The sequence below is a fragment of the Camellia sinensis genome, chromosome 15, assembly GCF_055761805.1.
Source record: "Camellia sinensis isolate YWXY chromosome 15, ASM5576180v1, whole genome shotgun sequence".
Lineage (NCBI taxonomy): Eukaryota > Viridiplantae > Streptophyta > Magnoliopsida > Ericales > Theaceae > Camellia > Camellia sinensis.
Genome location: NC_138975.1, coordinates 9,877,070 through 9,895,340, shown reverse-complemented (window position 1 = coordinate 9,895,340; position 18,271 = coordinate 9,877,070). Strand labels below are relative to the sequence as shown.

Here is an 18,271-nt window from a genome sequence, read left to right as displayed (position 1 = left end):
GTAGAGAAGTTATATGACTTAAATAAAATAGAATAATGTTTGAGGGCCCGAATCAATGGCTCGAATTTGGCTCAAAACCCAAAACGACGTCGTTTTGGGTTTTGATTTTTTTTTTTTTTTTTTTTTCTTCTTCTTCCTTCCTGTTCTTTCTGTTCTGCTTCTTCTTCTTCGTTTGAACCTGAGAAGCAGAGGCGAGAGAGAGGGAGGAGAGAAAGAGAGGGAGAGGGAGAGGGAGAGGGAGAGGCCGTCGCCGTCGTCGTCGCCGATAGCCGATCGCCGCGCCTCCGCCTTCGCCGCCTCGCTGCTCTGCTCTGATCGTCGCCGGCTCTGCCCCGATCGTCGCCTCCGCCCCTCGTCGGCTCTGCCCCGCTCGTCGCCTCCTCCTCCGCCGCCTCCTCCTCCATTTTTTAGGCCCCCTCCATTCCTTCCTCCCCCTCCCCCTCCCCCTCCCCCTCCTTCGTCTTCCTCCTTTCTCCGGCTGAAAAGAAAAAAAAAAAAAAAAAAAATAGGAAAATGTTTTTTGAGCCATTCGAGCCGTTGCCCATTCGGGCTCTGTAGCATAGTTGAATAAAATAATGTGACTTAAATAGAATAGTGACTTTTTAATTTTTTAACTTTTTCATTTTTTGACTTTTTTAAATTATGACAAATAAGACTTAAAAGTTCCATTTGGTAGAAATTTAACGCTTGATTTGAGTATTATTTATAGTTACTTTTTTTATTTTTATGAAAAAAATATTTAAAAAATAAATTAATAATTTATAGTGAAGTGATGACAAAAAGCGACAGTGACACAAGTAATTTATACATAAATTTATGTAATAAAAATTTATATTATTATTATTTTGAAATTATTTTTTCTACGCTCACTTTTTTTTCAAAATTCCCCTAAACCGAACTAGGGTCACATGCAAGTCCCAATAAAAAATAAAAAATAAAACTCTAAAAACACACACTAACACACAAAGAAAACACACACAATCTCTCTCTCTCTCTCTCTCTCTCTCTCTCTCTCTCTACTCTCTCACAGTCACAATTTCAACGCATAGTGATAAGGGGAGTGATGGTTAAGATAGCATCATCATCTATGGCGAAGTTGAGCATTCATGAGTTGTGTGTCCTAATAATAATAACAAGCTTTGCAAGTATTGTCATATCCACCACCACTGAGTCCGTGAAACCCACAAAGAAATCGGCTTTGTTCGTGTTCGGAGACTCGCTATTCGATCCAGGAAACAACCAGTACATCAATGGAAGCAAACCAGGTGCTTCCAGTTATTACCCATATGGGCAAACCTTCTTCAATCATCCCACTGGTCGACTCAGCGATGGTCGTATTGTCCCTGATTTCATCGGTACGTGATCTATCCACATAATCATTACCTTTCATTCATTTTTTTTTAAAGAATAAATTATAGTTTGCACCCTGCATTTTGCATCAAATTTCATTTTCATTCCTACACTTCACTACTGGTCAATTGTTAATGTCCCTGTTACTTCATTTTTTAAGTTTTTAACAAAATTTAGCTAGTTAGAGCATCTACAACGGTGAATTTCTTTTTTCGCTAAATCTGAGTAAAAAATGACCCATTTCATCAAATCCGATACCACTCGCTCCAACGGTGCATCAAATCCCGTGGGTCAACCAGTTGATCGACAAGTAAGCGTAAATATTTTTCATGATGTAAACAATTGCAGCTTTCATAGATTCATCAATAGATTTATCAATTATTTCCATAAAGATGTTTGGTGGTTTCAGTAAAGATGTATTGTGCATATCTCAGCAATCAGATGAATCTATGATTAAACAATTGTTTCTTTAATTTGATAACAGACTAATCATATTTGCAGTTTTCATTATCATTTCAGATGTTTGGGTCGACCGGTTGGTTGACCGGCCGGTTGGTAAGGCAAAATAATTTTTTTTTTTTTTTTTTTAACCTGTTTCAACCTTTTTTGACCGGTTTGAACCCACCAATTGTAAAGGAAATCGGTCGACCGGTTGGTCAAATGGCCGAGCAACCGGTTGGTCGACCGGGTCCTCCCTCCAACGGTCACAAACAGTGTTTTGGTGAAATCAGTATCTTGTCCTCAGTTTGATGAATTGTTTGATAAAATCTTAATTTGATATCGATTTGGTGCAACCATTGGAGCACCAAACAGTAACTTTTTCATCAAAATTTGAATTTGATGTCAACTTTGGTAAACCGTTGGAGATGGTCTTATGTGATAAGTATGTGATTACAAAATGAAAGAAGAAAAAAAATTAACTCCATTTTTCACTAACATATACTTTGTTCAACGTGGTAAGTATGTAAACATGTAAGAGTTATATAATATAATATATAATAAAATAAAGCTTTTAAAATAATAAATAAAAAAAATTAGAGAAATCAAAGAGAGAGTATAAGAAGAATAGATGGAGGACTGTGTTATTATAGAAAACATAGTTTCGTGATTCAAATTTCTGCAAAATCCTACTTCATCTCCTTAGTCGTTCATAATCTGTGTTTTATTTTAGCTAAATATAGTCATAATTTAATGTAAAATTTGGGACAAAATGTTTATAGGGAGGAAATGAGAGTGATTTTCCTCCTTTATCTTCATTTCGTAATCATTTACTTATTACACGCCCTTCAACCGTCAAATCGTACAATCAGTGACACAGTGAACATGTTTCCGCCTCCCTCTATTGCGGGATCGCCCCGGCAAGGTTGCTTGGACTCATCTTACAATCCTTACATATTAAATTGTGACAATCAACTCCTCACACACCCTGGTCTCCCTTAACAATAGTTTCGCTTATGATGTTCTACCTTAATGATGGGGGAGGTAGCCGAATTTGGATCTTCTATTAAAAGCTTATATAGTGAAATAACAGGAAAAAAAAATGACATTGTCACCTAACTAAAAATGTAAGTAGTTGATTGTTATAATTTAATGTGTAAGGATCAAAATAAAATTTGATGTAAAATACAGGAGTGCAAAATATTATTTATTTTTTTTTATAATTAATATTTAACATTTTATTTGTGAAATGTAATTTACAATTCTTATTTATTTATACTCACTTTTTCGTGTTTCACTAATTTGCTTATGATAAGGTGTTACGAATTCCTAACTTTTTTTCTTCTAAAATAAATAAATAAAAAAAAATTGGATGCAGCACTGTTTGCAAAGCTGCCTATGTTGACACCATACCTGCAACCTGGTGGTGAGCATGATTTTACAGCCGGGACCAACTTTGCATCAGCCGGTGCTTGTGCTCTTGAAGCACCTCATCCTCAAATGGCAGCCGTATGTATCACTTTTTTTTTTTTAATAACTTATTTTATTTTATAGATATAATAAAAAAAATTCAAACCCTACCCTACCTAAACAAAACAATCAAATGCATCAATTTTTGTAGCAACAAATTTATCTTTAAAAAAATATAGGGTAAATTACAAATATCCCATGAAATTTTCTTAAAATACGAATTGTCACTTATAATTCTAAAAATTATAAATATTTTTTGTCAGAATTTGTCAAATTTTCATTCAACAGAGTTAACAGGGAAAAAACAAAAATTCCTAACTACTCTTTATATAATAATATAATTAATTGATTCAACGATTGATTAATGAAAGAGGTCATTTGTTATGTGATTAGCAATTTGAAGGAGCATGATGTAATAATTATTCTAGACAAATCTCAAGCGGTGTATTCATAATTTATGCAAAAATATAAAAACAGAGCTCTCTTTTTGGTAAGTAAAAAAAGGATTTGGAATTTGGGCATTTATTTCAAAAGTGCTAATTAGTCTCTCTCTGTGTGTGGTTGTTTTTTTAGATAGATCTGAATGAGCAATTAAGCTATTTTAAGAAGGTGGAGGAGTGGTTGAAGCAAAAGTTAGGAAATGAAGAGGCCAAGAAATTGCTAAAGAGAGCAGTTTACTTGTTCAGCATTGGAGGCAATGATTACTTCACCCTTTCTTCATCATATCCCAACATAACTCTTTCCTCCCAGAAAGAGTATGTTGGGATGGTGATTGGCAACTTAACAAATGTTCTCCAAGTAAGACTCATGTTCATTTCTCTATTGATTGATCAATACATTTCTACAATTGTCTTGAGTTCATCAATTTTAGGGAAAAGAACAATACATGGTAGAAGATCAATTTTTTTTATTTTTCGTAAAACATGAGGGGTGCAACTCCTTGTGTAGTGGGATGTAACTCAAAAGGTGTGGGGTCTGTCTAATATTTTTTGTTGTCTATTTCACTGACATGTAATTGCTCCTTAATTTTAAGGTACTAATGAAAAATTTACAATAATCAGTGTTAGAATGGTTTCTGGAAAAATCTGGGAATAAAAATAGAATTTTTCTAAACTTTGGTCTAATTTTTAGGTAGGACCCATGCGTCGTATTTCGCGGGTCTAAGTGGTAACACGTTCTATGCCGCGTTTTGATTCACGTGATATATTTGGTTGCTCAAAACTATTATCGGGTGAATGGGAATTTGAAGCCAAATTGAGCTCCATGGAAATGGAGTTCTGGTGGAAAATCCTTAAAAGTTTGAATAAGGCTTGTCCCACATTGATTTGGTGAGAAGTTTTGAGTGGGTTTATAAGGCATGGGATTGAAACTTGGGGTAGGCCTCAAGGGGCATCCAAGTTTTGTAGAGATGGAGGTTATGGGCAAAATGGGTTAGACCCAGTGGACCCAAAAATCACCACGCGTGCCGTTCGGTCGGCGTGGGTACGTGGTGTGAGGTTGGGTTGGACTTATCCGGCCTAATACTTATCTTCATTGGACTCAAAAATCACTACACGCGCGCTGTCGTCTGTCTAGTTGGGTAGGCTGGGCTTGGGCGCAGGTGCGTGGTGTGAGGTTGGGTTGGGCTTGTCTGGCCCAATACTTATCTTTTTGGGCAAAAAACATTTGAATTCAATTTTATTTTTTGGTAAAATAAAATTTGTCCAAGTTAAATATCAATTTTTTAATTCAAAATTGTTGCACCTTTTCAAAATTTTGTACAGGTTCAAAACAGACCAGAATCTGTCCAAATTCAAAACCAAAAACTGTTTTATCTATTTGAGATTCAAACCAGATTCAGTTATTTATTCAAATTCAAACTGAACAAGTTATATCTGTTCAAAACAGAGCCGAACAGGTACTGTATTTGTTCAAAACAGATTTGCTACCTGTTGGATTCAAACTGAAAAGTCACCATTACACCTATAAATAGACTAGTCCCTCATTTGGATTTTTACTCCAATTTCCGTCCTCAAATCTACTACTGCTCTCTGTATTTTGCTGCATCTAAATTTCTGTGAGAAAGAGTATAAACACTTAGTGTGTTCGTTGTACGAAAAATTTGTAGTGTTGCTATTTTTCGTTGATTGATCATTTTCTCTTGAGAAATAAACGTTCATATTCTGAAAGTACCGTGAAGAAGACGAATCTGTCTTAAGGACACAGTGTCAAACACTGGACTTGATCGTAATATTGTTCAAGAATTTAATAAAGTAAATTGTTTATTTATTTTTCTGTTTTCATTTATTTATATCAAATTTTGATTTTGTTTTTGTAACAAAATAAAATCTGTTTTTATTTATTTATTTTTATTTATTGGTTTGATTTTTGTAATCAAACATTCTCTCTCATTTCTTATTATTCTTTTGAATTCTGTTTGTAATTTAGTACACAAACAGAATTTATTTATTTAAATATAGTGAAGATTGCTCAATTTCATCACATAGTTTTGATGAAGATACATTGATCTCTACTACAGTGGAGGTTATCAAAAGTACTATATTACTCTCTGATATTTTGTGTTTAAATATATATTGAAGTCAAATAACATAATCACATTATTCTTTTAGCTAATAACTTAAATAGTTACACTTATTTTCCAATGGTGATGTTTGGACATAAAAATAATGAATAGTGAAATAGGCATTTTTGTTTAAAAATGATCACATCATTATTTTTCTATTCATTTGACTAATTTATGACAAACGACATTTGTTAAAATATTATGAAATTTAGTGATTTATAAGGAAATTATATTTTTATTTTGAACAAGAAGACAACAAGGGACTTCAACCGTTACTATCAAAATTAATTTAAGAATTATTCTTATAAATGTATTATGTACTATTTTGGCGTGGTCATATTTAGTGTTTAATCTTTTACATATAGTTCGTTTGAGAATTGATTTTTTAGTGGTTTTATGATAAAAGCTAATCTTTCCAAACGCTCCGTAAATTTACAATTCAAATAAGGAGGAGAGTTGTATGCTAAGTAACTAAGTAAAGCATAAAATCCACATAAGATTCCTTATGAAGGTGAAGTCTAATTTGGTTTGTTTTGTTTTGCTGATGATTAATTTTTGCAGGAAATATATGAAATGGGAGGAAGGAAAATAGCATTTCAGAATGCAGGGCCGTTAGGGTGCACACCTGGCAAAAGATTTGAACATCTTGGCAACTGTGACCAACTTGCCATGTCACTTGCCACCCTACACAACACACTTCTTGCCCAATCACTCAAGAATTTAGAGAGCCACCTCCCTGGGTTCCAATATTCAATTTTTGATTACTACAATGCACTTTATGATAGAATTGCTAACCCATCCAAATATGGTAAGCTCTCATTTAACATACTTTATTTTATTTTTATTGCTCTAATATGGGTAAATTTTATTTTGCACTCTTACATTTTATATTTAATTCTGTTTTGGTTCACTTTTTATTGTCTCATTGAACTCTCTAGATTTCGAGTCAAATTGCAATTGAGCCTATTTGTATAATGTTGTTTCAAAAATTAACGGAGAATAATCACATGATAGTATTAGTTGCACTTAGTACCCTATATATATATTTTTTTATTATCAAAATCTTATTATTTTAAATTTAACACTCTTGTGCTTTTACTAAAATTTTACTTTAGTCCTTCCAATAGTTTTTGAAACAATGTTGTAAGCTTGTGTCCAATTAATTGCAATTTGATTCGAAATCTAATCGGTTGATTGCGACAATTAAAAAGACTTGAAGAAAGTAGGATTGAATGTAAAGTATAGGAATACAAAGTGAAATTTTCTTTTACTTTATCTTCTAAACTATTATCATTTTTTTTAAAAAAAACATTGTTGAATTATCAATTTTATTTATTTAGTCCTTAGAGTTTCTGATTTTAGTTCATATGATCCAATTGGATTAATAGTGAAATTCTAGTTAAATAGGAAAAATAAAATTTACAATTTAGATAACCTAAATCATACCACTAAACATCTATTGTGACGTCCCAAAAATGGCGAACTTCAGAGAATATATTATCAATTAAATATAGGGTTTATCTAAGGTTAGGAGTCTAGGAAACGACACTAATGAGTCCTATGGCCAATAACCAAGTAAGATCCCAGATCGCCAGAGGAGTTCAGTTAGCCTCCCTTCTAAGTCTAGCTTTCTTAGGTAGCGCATCATCCTTTTGACAAATCTTAAAAGGCACGCAAGGTCTCATAAGCAACGCAGAGATAGGCATAGGATTACAAAGTAAATAATAATTACAGCGTCTCAAATTTAAAACGAGTTCCATTACTGTTACAATCCAAAAAGAATAAATAAAAGCACAATTAGACTAATGAGCGAAATGGTTCCAAACTTTCTCTAAGGAAAACTTAAGTCTTCAAATGTCTTTGACTCTTTGTTGGCTTCGTACGTTTCTTCGATACCTAGCATGAAACGCCATGAGCTTTGAATGTCCAGTAAACGCACGCACACCCCATTCTTTTTTCCCAATCCAATACACCATCACAATTATAACAAGCAAGTAATGAAGCATAATAATCATTCAATAATAAAGGATTACAAGGTTAGATGTTAGAAATCTAGAAATCTCCCAAAGAGACTTCGTCCTCTCAACCACAAGAATCAGACGCGGATTATTCGGTATGCCGCCTCTTTTACTGCTTTGTTGCAGAACTAATCTCGGATGCCTACCAACGGTTATATACCGCGTAGCGCTAACCATAGGGCCTCAAAAGAGATGGTAATAATGGGCCTTGCCTAAATCCCTCCTTACACCAAATACCTAGGGTCTGAATACAACCGCTCCGTTCAAGGGTTCTGAAAACCATTTGCGCAAGATTTTAACTTCCAAATAGGGAACGCATCCCTTTAACCAATCAATATCTTAGTAATCTTGTCCAAAAATTCGCAACCCATTACCACCCAATAAGTTTCCCGTTTGAGTTAGATAATTTAAGTTAGGGTTAGGACATGCTCTTGAAACAACATCTATTGTACAAGTTTGAATAACTAAATAGTACAAATAGAACGAAATAAAGTTACAACACATGAGATTCACATATGAAGATAGGCACAAGTAACTCTAGGCATATTCAAATAGTTAAGGGAATAAATTCGCACATGAATATAATTTCCAGATTTGTATAAGTGTGAGCACCATCGAAGGATTAAAATAAAATACATAAACCTATGACATGTGAAATATCATATCAAGACATGATCATAAATTAATAAGCATATTCATGAACAGAAGAGCATAAAACACTAATGAAAACAGAATTTTCAGATTCAGTACTACCTAAAGATTATACTCAAAATGGCTATTTCAGATTTTTCCAGAGCCCGGCCTTTCTATGGTTCATAGGGAATTTTATCTAGTTTTCATAACATTTTTCGGAAATGGAATAGCTTTTCTAGATTTGTAGTTATTTCAGAAATACTCCAACTTTGTCCAGATTCGTCGACCGTTACGAAAATCAGATTTTCTCACAAATCGCTCACTCATTTTCAATGAAACCAATTTTCCTTGAAAGATAACTCCTTAAGAAAGATTTTGACATAAAATGGAGGTCCAGAATATTTTTATACATTTTTCTACAAATTTTCGTAAGGTGGCTGTAAAATAGATTTTTCTGGCACAATTCTTGAAAATAGAAAGTTAGTGAGAAAAGAGGTCAGCTAGGGGAAATTTTCCACTTATCTTGTGATGAAAACATGCTAAATAATATGTATTAAACTCAGAAATTTAAGGTGAAGGTGTGCCTTTGAAAATTTTGAGAGATTGATAGGGAAAAATGTAGCCTTATACCGATTAAGAAAAATAGAAGAAGGGTAGAATCAAGGTTCAACTCCTTTCATTTTTAATACAAGAATACCATTAGAACACATATAAAAATATCATTTTAAACTTCTAATAACATGTATTTGAAAAAGGAAAATGAAAGAGAGAGTTGTGTTGTGGCTTACATAAGGGTTGTTGGAATTGCTAGCAAACTTTTTCTTCCTCTCCTCTCTTCTACCAAGCTCACCCACCTTCCTTTCTTCTCTCTCAGCTGAATATAGTGTGTATAAGTGTTGTTCCAGTATGTAAAATGCTAGGGGAGGGGTTGTTTATATAATGAATTTGGTGCAAAATGTGCTAAATGCCATTTGGTTGGAATTGGATTGGATAGTTTAGATTTAGTTTGAATTCAATGGAATAGTGGAGGATTAAAAGTCTTATGAGGTTCATAAATATGATCTAGTTAGGGTTTTCCTCCTAATCAAACCAACCTAGTTGCTTATATTCATTTATGTAAAAGTTTGTACCAAATCAAAGATTTTTCTTCTTTAAATCATGAAAAATTGACTCATAGTACATTCATTACACCTACAATGGTGATGGCTAGCCATGTGATGGTGAATTGATGGACTTGTTTTATATTTTTTTTGTGTACAATTGTTGGAATTTGTAAAATAAAATGTTTTAAAAAAAGATTTTAGGATACAAGTGTATATATAAATAAATAATGGTACTTGTTTGGGGTCAATTTGTGATTTAATAAAAATATGAGGGCTTAGGCTCAATTAAAGTATCTATTTCAAGTGTAGAGTTAATAAATTAGTATTAGGAAAAATAATTCGGTTTGTAGTATCTTGCTTTGAATTTAAAGGTAAATAACCGAACGAAAATTGTGAAAATCGGAAGTTAAGGTTTAGAGCGATCAATCTAAAATTTGAGAGTTAAATAATTAATATTAGAGTATTAGAAATGATTTCTAAGCTTCCAGGGTCGATTAGGATTTATATGGGTTCGTTCGTAATGCGTTTTCAGTTCTAGGGTTTAATTTGCGAATAATCAACGAATTAAGGGCTTTATTATAATAACTCAAAATTTAGGGACCTAATAAGGTTTACAAAAGTTAGGGGTCTCACATCTATTTTTTTACTTATACAATATTGGACAACTTACACTTTACAATAAAAAAAATCCATTGTTTTTACTCACTTTTTAGCCTAGAAGTTAAAAAGTCACTAAAAAAAATAATAAACCAACAACCTATACCAAAAAGTGAAAGATTTCCTTTTTCTTTCTATTTTTTGCACATCTTTTTGTAAAAAATCAAAAAAATCATCCAAAACATACTAGTTTTTTTTCATCAAATTTTAGCTAAAAAGCCAAAAAATTATTAAAAAAACATGTTTCCAAACGATGAGTCTTAATAGTTAGACTTAATTTTCATCAAGTCCTATTGAAAATAAGTCCTCATAAAATTGTTGCTAAAAATATTTTTTATGACAATTGTTTACACATCTTTAAAAATTGACACATAGTGTTGTTTTTTTTGTCACGGTTTTTATAAATTGTCACTAAAACTTACAATTAGTGACATTTTTCTGTGACGAATTTTTCAAACTGTCGCTAAAAGTTAAAAATTAGTGACTTTTTTTGTGATGATTATTTTGAACTGTCGGTAAAACTTATAATTAGTGACATTTTTAATAGTGTTTCATGAAAAATGTCATTAATTATCATAGAACCTATTGGACAATAAATCAACTTATTAGAACCTATATATAATCCCCCATTATCTTTTTGTGCATCAAATTAAGCTTTAACGGTTAGTAACTTAGACAATAATCACCAATTCGATCACATTAGTTGAAATCAGAAATTCTACACTAAATAAATGAAATCGATAGTGTAATGATGAAATTAAAAAAAAAAATGACGATAATTTAGGGAATAAAAGTGAATTAACCCATGTTCATAATTATAATTTTGTTGTTGTGAATTGTGATGTGCGATATGAAGGTTTTGAGGAAGGGAAGAGTGCATGTTGTGGGAGTGGACAATACAGGGCATCTAACTGTGGTGTAAACAATGGAACAATCAAGTACGAGTTATGTAGCAATCCTAGCAACTATGTCTGGTTTGACTCTGCTCATACCACTGAAGAGACTAACTTTCAACTTGCTAATTTAATTTGGAGTGGGCATGGGAATGTCACAGGGCCTTATAATGTAAAACAACTGTTTGGTTTTTCTGAATATTTATCAACACTGTGAACTAATTATTAGCTTAAATGTGTTGTTAATGTAGATTTACTATGAGATTCTTCATTTCTTATTTGTATTGACTCGAACCTTTTTTTTAATGAGATAAGATTACATATATCTTGTCATTTACAGGCTCTCTCCTATTATTTTAGGAACATTTGGTTAGACTTTGTCACGTTGGAAAGAGAAAAAAAAAAAAATCATATTCTACTCAAATAAATAAGTGGTTCATTATTATGTACACGCGGTCTACAAGACTAATATTTTGTTGTTCTGTTCTTCCCTACTTTGAATGATATGATTTGTACCACATTAGTAGCTAAAGAAGAATGATAAAATTTGTTAGATTTTATAATATTACTCAAATAAGATTTCTTCATCTCATGGTTTCAAAGTTTTGAGTCTTGTGTTTTTGGTGTGTTGGGACATTTGGTTACATCGAAATCAAGTGACTTTTGCGAAATCTCAAAGACGAGCTGAGGAGGTGGCGGCCATTGCACTTAATAGTTTTTCAGATTTTATTGATGCTCAGGCAAATCTTTCCCCGCTGCCCCCTTTGGCTTCTTTGGCTGGCTGCCTCTGGCCGTGGGAGTATACAAGCTAAACTTTGATGGAGTGATGGGTAGAGTGCAGCATGTGTCGAGTCTAGGCGTAATTGTTCGCAATAATTTGGGCCAGGGAATGGCCTCTCTATCTGAACAGGTGGGGCTGATCTCGGATGTGGATTTCTTGGAGGCGGAAGCAGCGTTGCTATTATAGATGATGGATGTGCTGATTTTGTGCTGGCTGGATTTGGTCCTGTTATTATGGAAATTCGTCAAGTTTTGTCCTCGTTTCGCTCCTTCATGGTATGCCATGTTCGAAGGACGGGGAATGAGGTAGCTCATCTGTTGGCAAGATTGGCTATCTCCAATTCGGGTTTTCATGTTTAGAGGGAAGAGATTCCGCTTTCGGTCGCTCGGTTTGTCATCTCGATGAAAAATAATAAAATTAAAAGATTTTCTTGAGAAGTTAAATCTCCAATAAGATTCGCAATTTGAAAAACTTATTATTCATGCTATAAGGTAATGATTGGCTACTAAAATGATAGTGAATGAAATTAAATAAAATGATCATTCTTTTAATCTTCTTATATATTGATCATTTCTTACAATAATAAATGATTATGTCGTTTACAATGCATGTTTTAGTTTTATTTTATTTTAATGAAACAAACATTTACATAATTTGGGAGTTTTGTTTATTTATTTATTTTTATTTTTATGCCTTTGTGGCCTACCACAGGGCATAAAGTTGGGAGCACTATTGACAACAAAGACGAGTACGGAGTTTTTTCCAAAATAAGTTAAAATAATAATTTATTTCTTAAATTAAGCTTAATTTGGACGGAATTCTCAAAATAAACTAAAATATAATTACAAATCACGCTTTCACTATATTTTTGGCCCAGCCGCGACAAAATGATAAAATCGTAAAAACGGGGTCACAAATTACGCTTTTTAATTAAGAAATCGTGATTACAAACCACGCTTTTAAGGAAATCTGTTTTTGTAAAAAAAACGTGGTTAGAAATCACGCTTTTAAATAAAATTGTTTTGCAATCAAAATATAAGACAAGTAGGAAGGTAACTCAAATGGTAATGTGCTCCTTCCTATGAGAGATGTACGGGTTCAATCCCTCACATCTCCAAACTCTTGTTTTTTTTCAAATTCAATTCAAATTTTCTTTTTTCCTTCCACTTACTCTATACTTTATATATTTATTATGTAATTTTTTTTATCAAAAAAAAGTAAAACATTTGTTTGGTTAACTAATATTTATAATAAAAATTATATTTAAAATAAAAAATAAAGTTTTTAATATTTAAAATATTAAAAAAATATAACACATAAATGTATGAAATATAATGCACATTAAAATAAATAAATAAATATTTATGTGTTGTATTTTTTAAAATATTTTAAATATTAAAAAAATTTATTTTTTATTTTAAATATATAATTTTTATAATAAATATTTTATTTTATTTTATAAATATAGTTTTAAATATTTTAATTTTTTTGTTATGTGTTTGGTTACAATTTGAATGTAGAGTTTTGAAAGTAGTGTGAAATTTTGAGTTATGTATTTAGTTATGAGGTTTGAAAATAATTTTTTAATTGAGTTTTGAGTTATGTGTTTGGTTATGATATGAGTGTGAAAATGTGTTTGAAACAACATTTTTGGATATATTTTTTTATTTTAAATATATAATTTTTTTATTTTAAATATTTTATTTTATTTTATTTTCTAATATTTTAATTTTTTTAATTTTAATATTTAAACTTAAAACACATTTTCACACTCATATCATAACCAAACAAATAACTCAAAACACAATTAAAAAATTATTTTCAAACCTCATAACCAAACACTTAACTTGAAATTTCACACTATTTTCAAAACTCTACACTCAAATCGTAACCAAACACATAACAAAAAAATCAAAATATTTAAAAATATATTTATAAAATAAAATAAAAATATTTATAATAAAAATTATATATTTAAAATAAAAAAATAAAATTTTTTAATATTTAAAATATTAAAAAAATACGACACATAAATATTTATTTATTTATTTTAATATGAATTATATTTCATACATTTATGTGTATATTTTTTTAATATTTTAAATATTCAAAAAATAAAAAAAAATTATTTTTTATTTTAAATATAATTTTTATTATAAATATTAGTTAACCAAACAAATGTTTACTTTTTTTGATAAAAAAAAATTACATAATAAATATATAAAATATAGAGTAAGTGGAAGGAAAAAAAAAATTTGAATTGAATTTGAAAAAAACAAGAGTTTGGAGATGGGAGGAATTGAACCCTGTATAGCACACTACCGTTTGAACTACCTCCCTACTTGTCTTATGTTTTGGTTACAAAACAATTTTATTTAAAAACGTGATTTCTAACCACGCCTTCTTCACAAAAATAGATTTCCTTAAAAGCACGGTTCGTAACCACGCTTTCTTAATTAAAAGCGTGGTTTGTGACCACTCTTTTACGATTTTATCAATTTTTCGCAACCGGGTCAGAAATATGGTGAAAGCGTGATTTGTAATAACGTTTTAACTTATTTTGGAAATTTCGTCCAAATTAAGCGTAGTTTGAAAAATAAGTTGCTATTTTAGCTTATTTTCGAAAAAGCCCCGACGAGTACTGCCGTTGGTTTTTGATAGTGTTGAACGTTGAGATAATATTGGAGAAATTATTATTGATGTGGTTAGGCCTAGAAAGGCCATAACCCACTATGAACAACCCAAGCCTACCACTTAGGGGCCTAGACATAACCCAACTGATAAGGCCCAGCACAGCCGGAAATCAACATGACATGAATGACCAATGATACTCAGACACGTGGCACGTAAAGGGCAAGCCACATCATCAGACAAAGATCTGCAAAGTTATTGTCACTGCACATCGCCATTAATGCAGCCTCTCACAGCATTTATTACGACAACACCTCTCCGTCGGGACGGCATGCCCTCACCTTGAACAAGGTAAGCTACAGCATAGACTTGGGGCCAATGTGACAGATAGGACGGGATAACGAAATGATTACCAAAGGATATAAGCAAACATTGGAGACAAGAAGAAGGCTAAGCTTTCTATCTCTAATTCATATCTCTACATTCCACTTCTCCATCTCTCTAACTTGCTCGTCGGAGGGTTCGCTGGGGGACACCCCATTCCCCGTTGAACTCTTGTGCAGGTTCGCAGGTGGGCTTGACCACTCAGATATTGGCTCGAGAAGCGTGGATCAGTCCGACCCGTTCTACCAGGAACCCGTCGTATCATAACTGTATCATCCATTATATTTTTATTTATTTTTTAAATTAGTAATAAATTTTATAAATATTAAGAATTTTAATTTTATAAATCTGTAATTATTTTATAAAGACATCATTGAATTGTGATTTCTCGCACGATATCAATACCAAAAGGAAAACGTTTTTAGAAAGAAAAAAAAAAGGGGGGGAAATCTCCGGCGAAGAAATGGATAGCAGAAAAAGAAAAGATAAAGAAAAAAAAAAAAGAAAAGACAAAGGGCATTGAATAGATACGTATCCCAAAATCTAGGGTTAAAGTACTTTTTAAAGGACCACCAGGGTTGGTGCCCTGGTGGAGAATGCGGGGCATTTCACAGTCGCGTGCCAGGGTCGATTCCTAGGGAGGGAGTGTTTGAAATTACTTCGGTGAACACGCTCTATAAATCCTCTCGACACTTGTCCACTGCTGTGGCGTGTGTTCGCGCTCCATTGGTGCTCTAGTGATGGGTCCCTCACTTAGTGGGGGTTAATTTCTGGCTGACAACCGGTTACTCCGGGGTTAGGGCCCAACGGGGCCATGATGACACCACAGAGCCCTTTTTTTCATGTTCAAAAAAAAAAAAAAAACAAGAAGTACTCCTTAAAGGGGGCAACAGTGCTTTCACCTTTTCATTTGCATTTATATAATTTAAAATTTTAAAATTTACTTAAAATATAATTTGTCCTCTATAATTTTACAATTTATGTTCCATCTCTTGAAATATCTCATTTCATAATAAATAATTCATTTTATTAATAAGTTATTAAGTTAACTAATAATTTTTAATAATATCAAAATTTTATTTCAATTAATAATTCAATTAATTTTATTTCTTGTATCAATTTAGACTTTATAGTTTAAAATTTTATTTTTTTAATTTTTCACATTGTGTCAATTTCCTCCGATTGATAATATTTGTTAAGAAATTGAGTATAAATCAGGGATAAAATGATTCATTAAAATAGAAATCATCATTTTAAGTTTGACTCTAATCCTTCAATTACCTTAAAAAGAGTTAATATACTATTTTGTTCATTGATTTTATTCTAATTTATGGAGGAGCATAATCAATTAAACTAAATTGATAATCAAGGAGCTTTAGCCTAGGTTTCTCCTAAGAAGGGGAAGTCTTGGATTTCCTCAAGAGTAGAATGGGAGAGACAAGATTTTCTTATAAGGTGTATGAGTGTGAATTTCAATTCTCCCAATTGCTAATCTAACAACTAATCATTGACTTATACCAATAAAAAAAAAAAAACTAAATTGATACAATATAAAAAATTTAAAAATAAAAAGATACAATTAAAATTATAAAAGATCACTTTAGTTTTATAAACAAATTATGGAGAAACTATTGATGCAATTTGCCATATAATTTTTCAGTCCCGCTACATCCTCTAAGTGGCTAAGACTCGTGTGAAACAATTTCACACTCCCCATTTTCTCTCTATTATCTTTAAGTCTCCTATTTCCATATCATTAAAGGTGAAATTGAATGGATAAGCTCCCCTCTATACTCCATCTCTCCATACTTTTTTTTTTATGGATTTTAATTTGAACCTGCACTAATAATTCGAACCGTCTATCTCGTAGACCTCACAATGAAGGTCATTCGTGCAAAAAATTGACTTCATCGAATAACTATAAACTAGGGGTGGGCGCGGGTCGGTTGCGTCCACAGAACCTTCAATCCGCCATCCGTCCGCCAAATTGGCAGATTGGAGAAATCAATCCGCATTCGTCCGCCAATCCGGCGGATTAGTGGTTTGGCGATTTAAAATTTTATAAATTTTCAACATAGTTCAACTTGTGCACTTCCTCAAAAAAATAAATAAATAAATAAAATGAAAGTATTACAGTCAATGACTTAAAAATGTATTACAATTACTGCATGTCTCATCCAAAGAAAGAAAGTTTGAAACTTTAAAATATCACAATCACTGTATGCCTCATCTACATATTACAATTACAGCATACCTCATCCACATAAAATATTACAGTCTGTGATTCTTAAAATATAAAAATAATTCAAACCACCAAAACCATGAACAGAGTAATAGCAGAGATTGTATGTCTCTGTATTGTTACATTTATATATGTTTTTGAAAATAAAAATCAACCAGCATATATCATATTTTCTATTTATTACTTTTAGAGTTAGATTTAAAAATAAAAAATATAGATAAATAATACGTTTATTTTCTTCAATTCAAAAAATATATTCAAATTGAAAACTTTTTTTCAACAAAATATTTGAACTCTTTTTTAATTGAAAACACAAACAAAATATTTAAACAAATTGAAAACACAAAGCCTTATAAATTATTAAGGTGCTCGCGATTTGGCGGTTCGGTTGCAACCAAAGGAACCTCAAATCCGCCATCCATCTGCCAAATTGGCGGATTAGAGAAAATCAATCCGCAACCGTCCGCTCGTCATCACGCATCCGTCCAAAATGCGGCGGGTTGGGACGGTTTTAGCGGATCGGTATATCCGCTGCTCACCCCTTCTATAAATATAAGAGCAAATCGCATTTTATTTTATAAAATTGATAGTTTAAATTTAAATTTAATTATATTTACCATTCATTTTATAAAATAAAATACGGTTGATTTTTGTATTTATAATTTTCTGATGAAGCTAATTTTTTGTATGGATGACCTTCATTGTGGAATCTATAACATAGACGGTTTGAATTATCAGTGCGAGTTTGAATTAAAACCCATAAAAGAAATATGAAAAGGTATGAAGAGATGAGTTATGAAGGAAAATTTATCCCAAAATTGAAGGGACTAAATTAGAAGAATGAATCATAATTTTTATGATGACATGTTCGCATAGACAAGATTAACAAATGGAGACAGCGCATGTAAGAGCATCTACCATGGTGTGCCGTTGGAGCTGTTATTGCCAAATTATAGCAGCAATTGATAGAAAGGCATCTCCAATGGTGAGTTTTAGCAGCTGCTATCTTTGGCAAATGCTAAAGCTTGTGTCAAATATGACACAAGCTTTGGCAGCTGTCAAGTCATCTACACCCAACTGTTCCCTCCCTTCCTCCCTTCATTTTTCA

General features: G+C 32.0%; 1 protein-coding gene across 2 annotated transcripts; it reads left to right on the top strand.

Annotated features, from left to right (window-relative positions):
- Window positions 1–908: 908 nt before the first annotated feature.
- Window positions 909–12,343, top strand: LOC114267436 (GDSL esterase/lipase 1). Of its 2 annotated transcripts, none has more exons than XM_082909334.1 (5): window positions 909–1,355; window positions 3,167–3,297; window positions 3,832–4,056; window positions 6,383–6,629; window positions 11,783–12,343. In XM_082909334.1, exons 1-5 carry the CDS (start codon window positions 1,064–1,066, stop codon window positions 11,935–11,937), a joined length of 1,050 nt encoding a protein of 349 aa, XP_082765460.1. In that variant the 5' UTR covers window positions 909–1,063; the 3' UTR covers window positions 11,938–12,343. The 2 variants fall into 2 exon arrangements, with proteins under 2 accessions (XP_082765460.1, XP_082765459.1); XM_082909333.1 differs by lacking the exon at window positions 11,783–12,343 and adding an exon at window positions 11,089–11,458.
- Window positions 12,344–18,271: the final 5,928 nt, after the last annotated feature.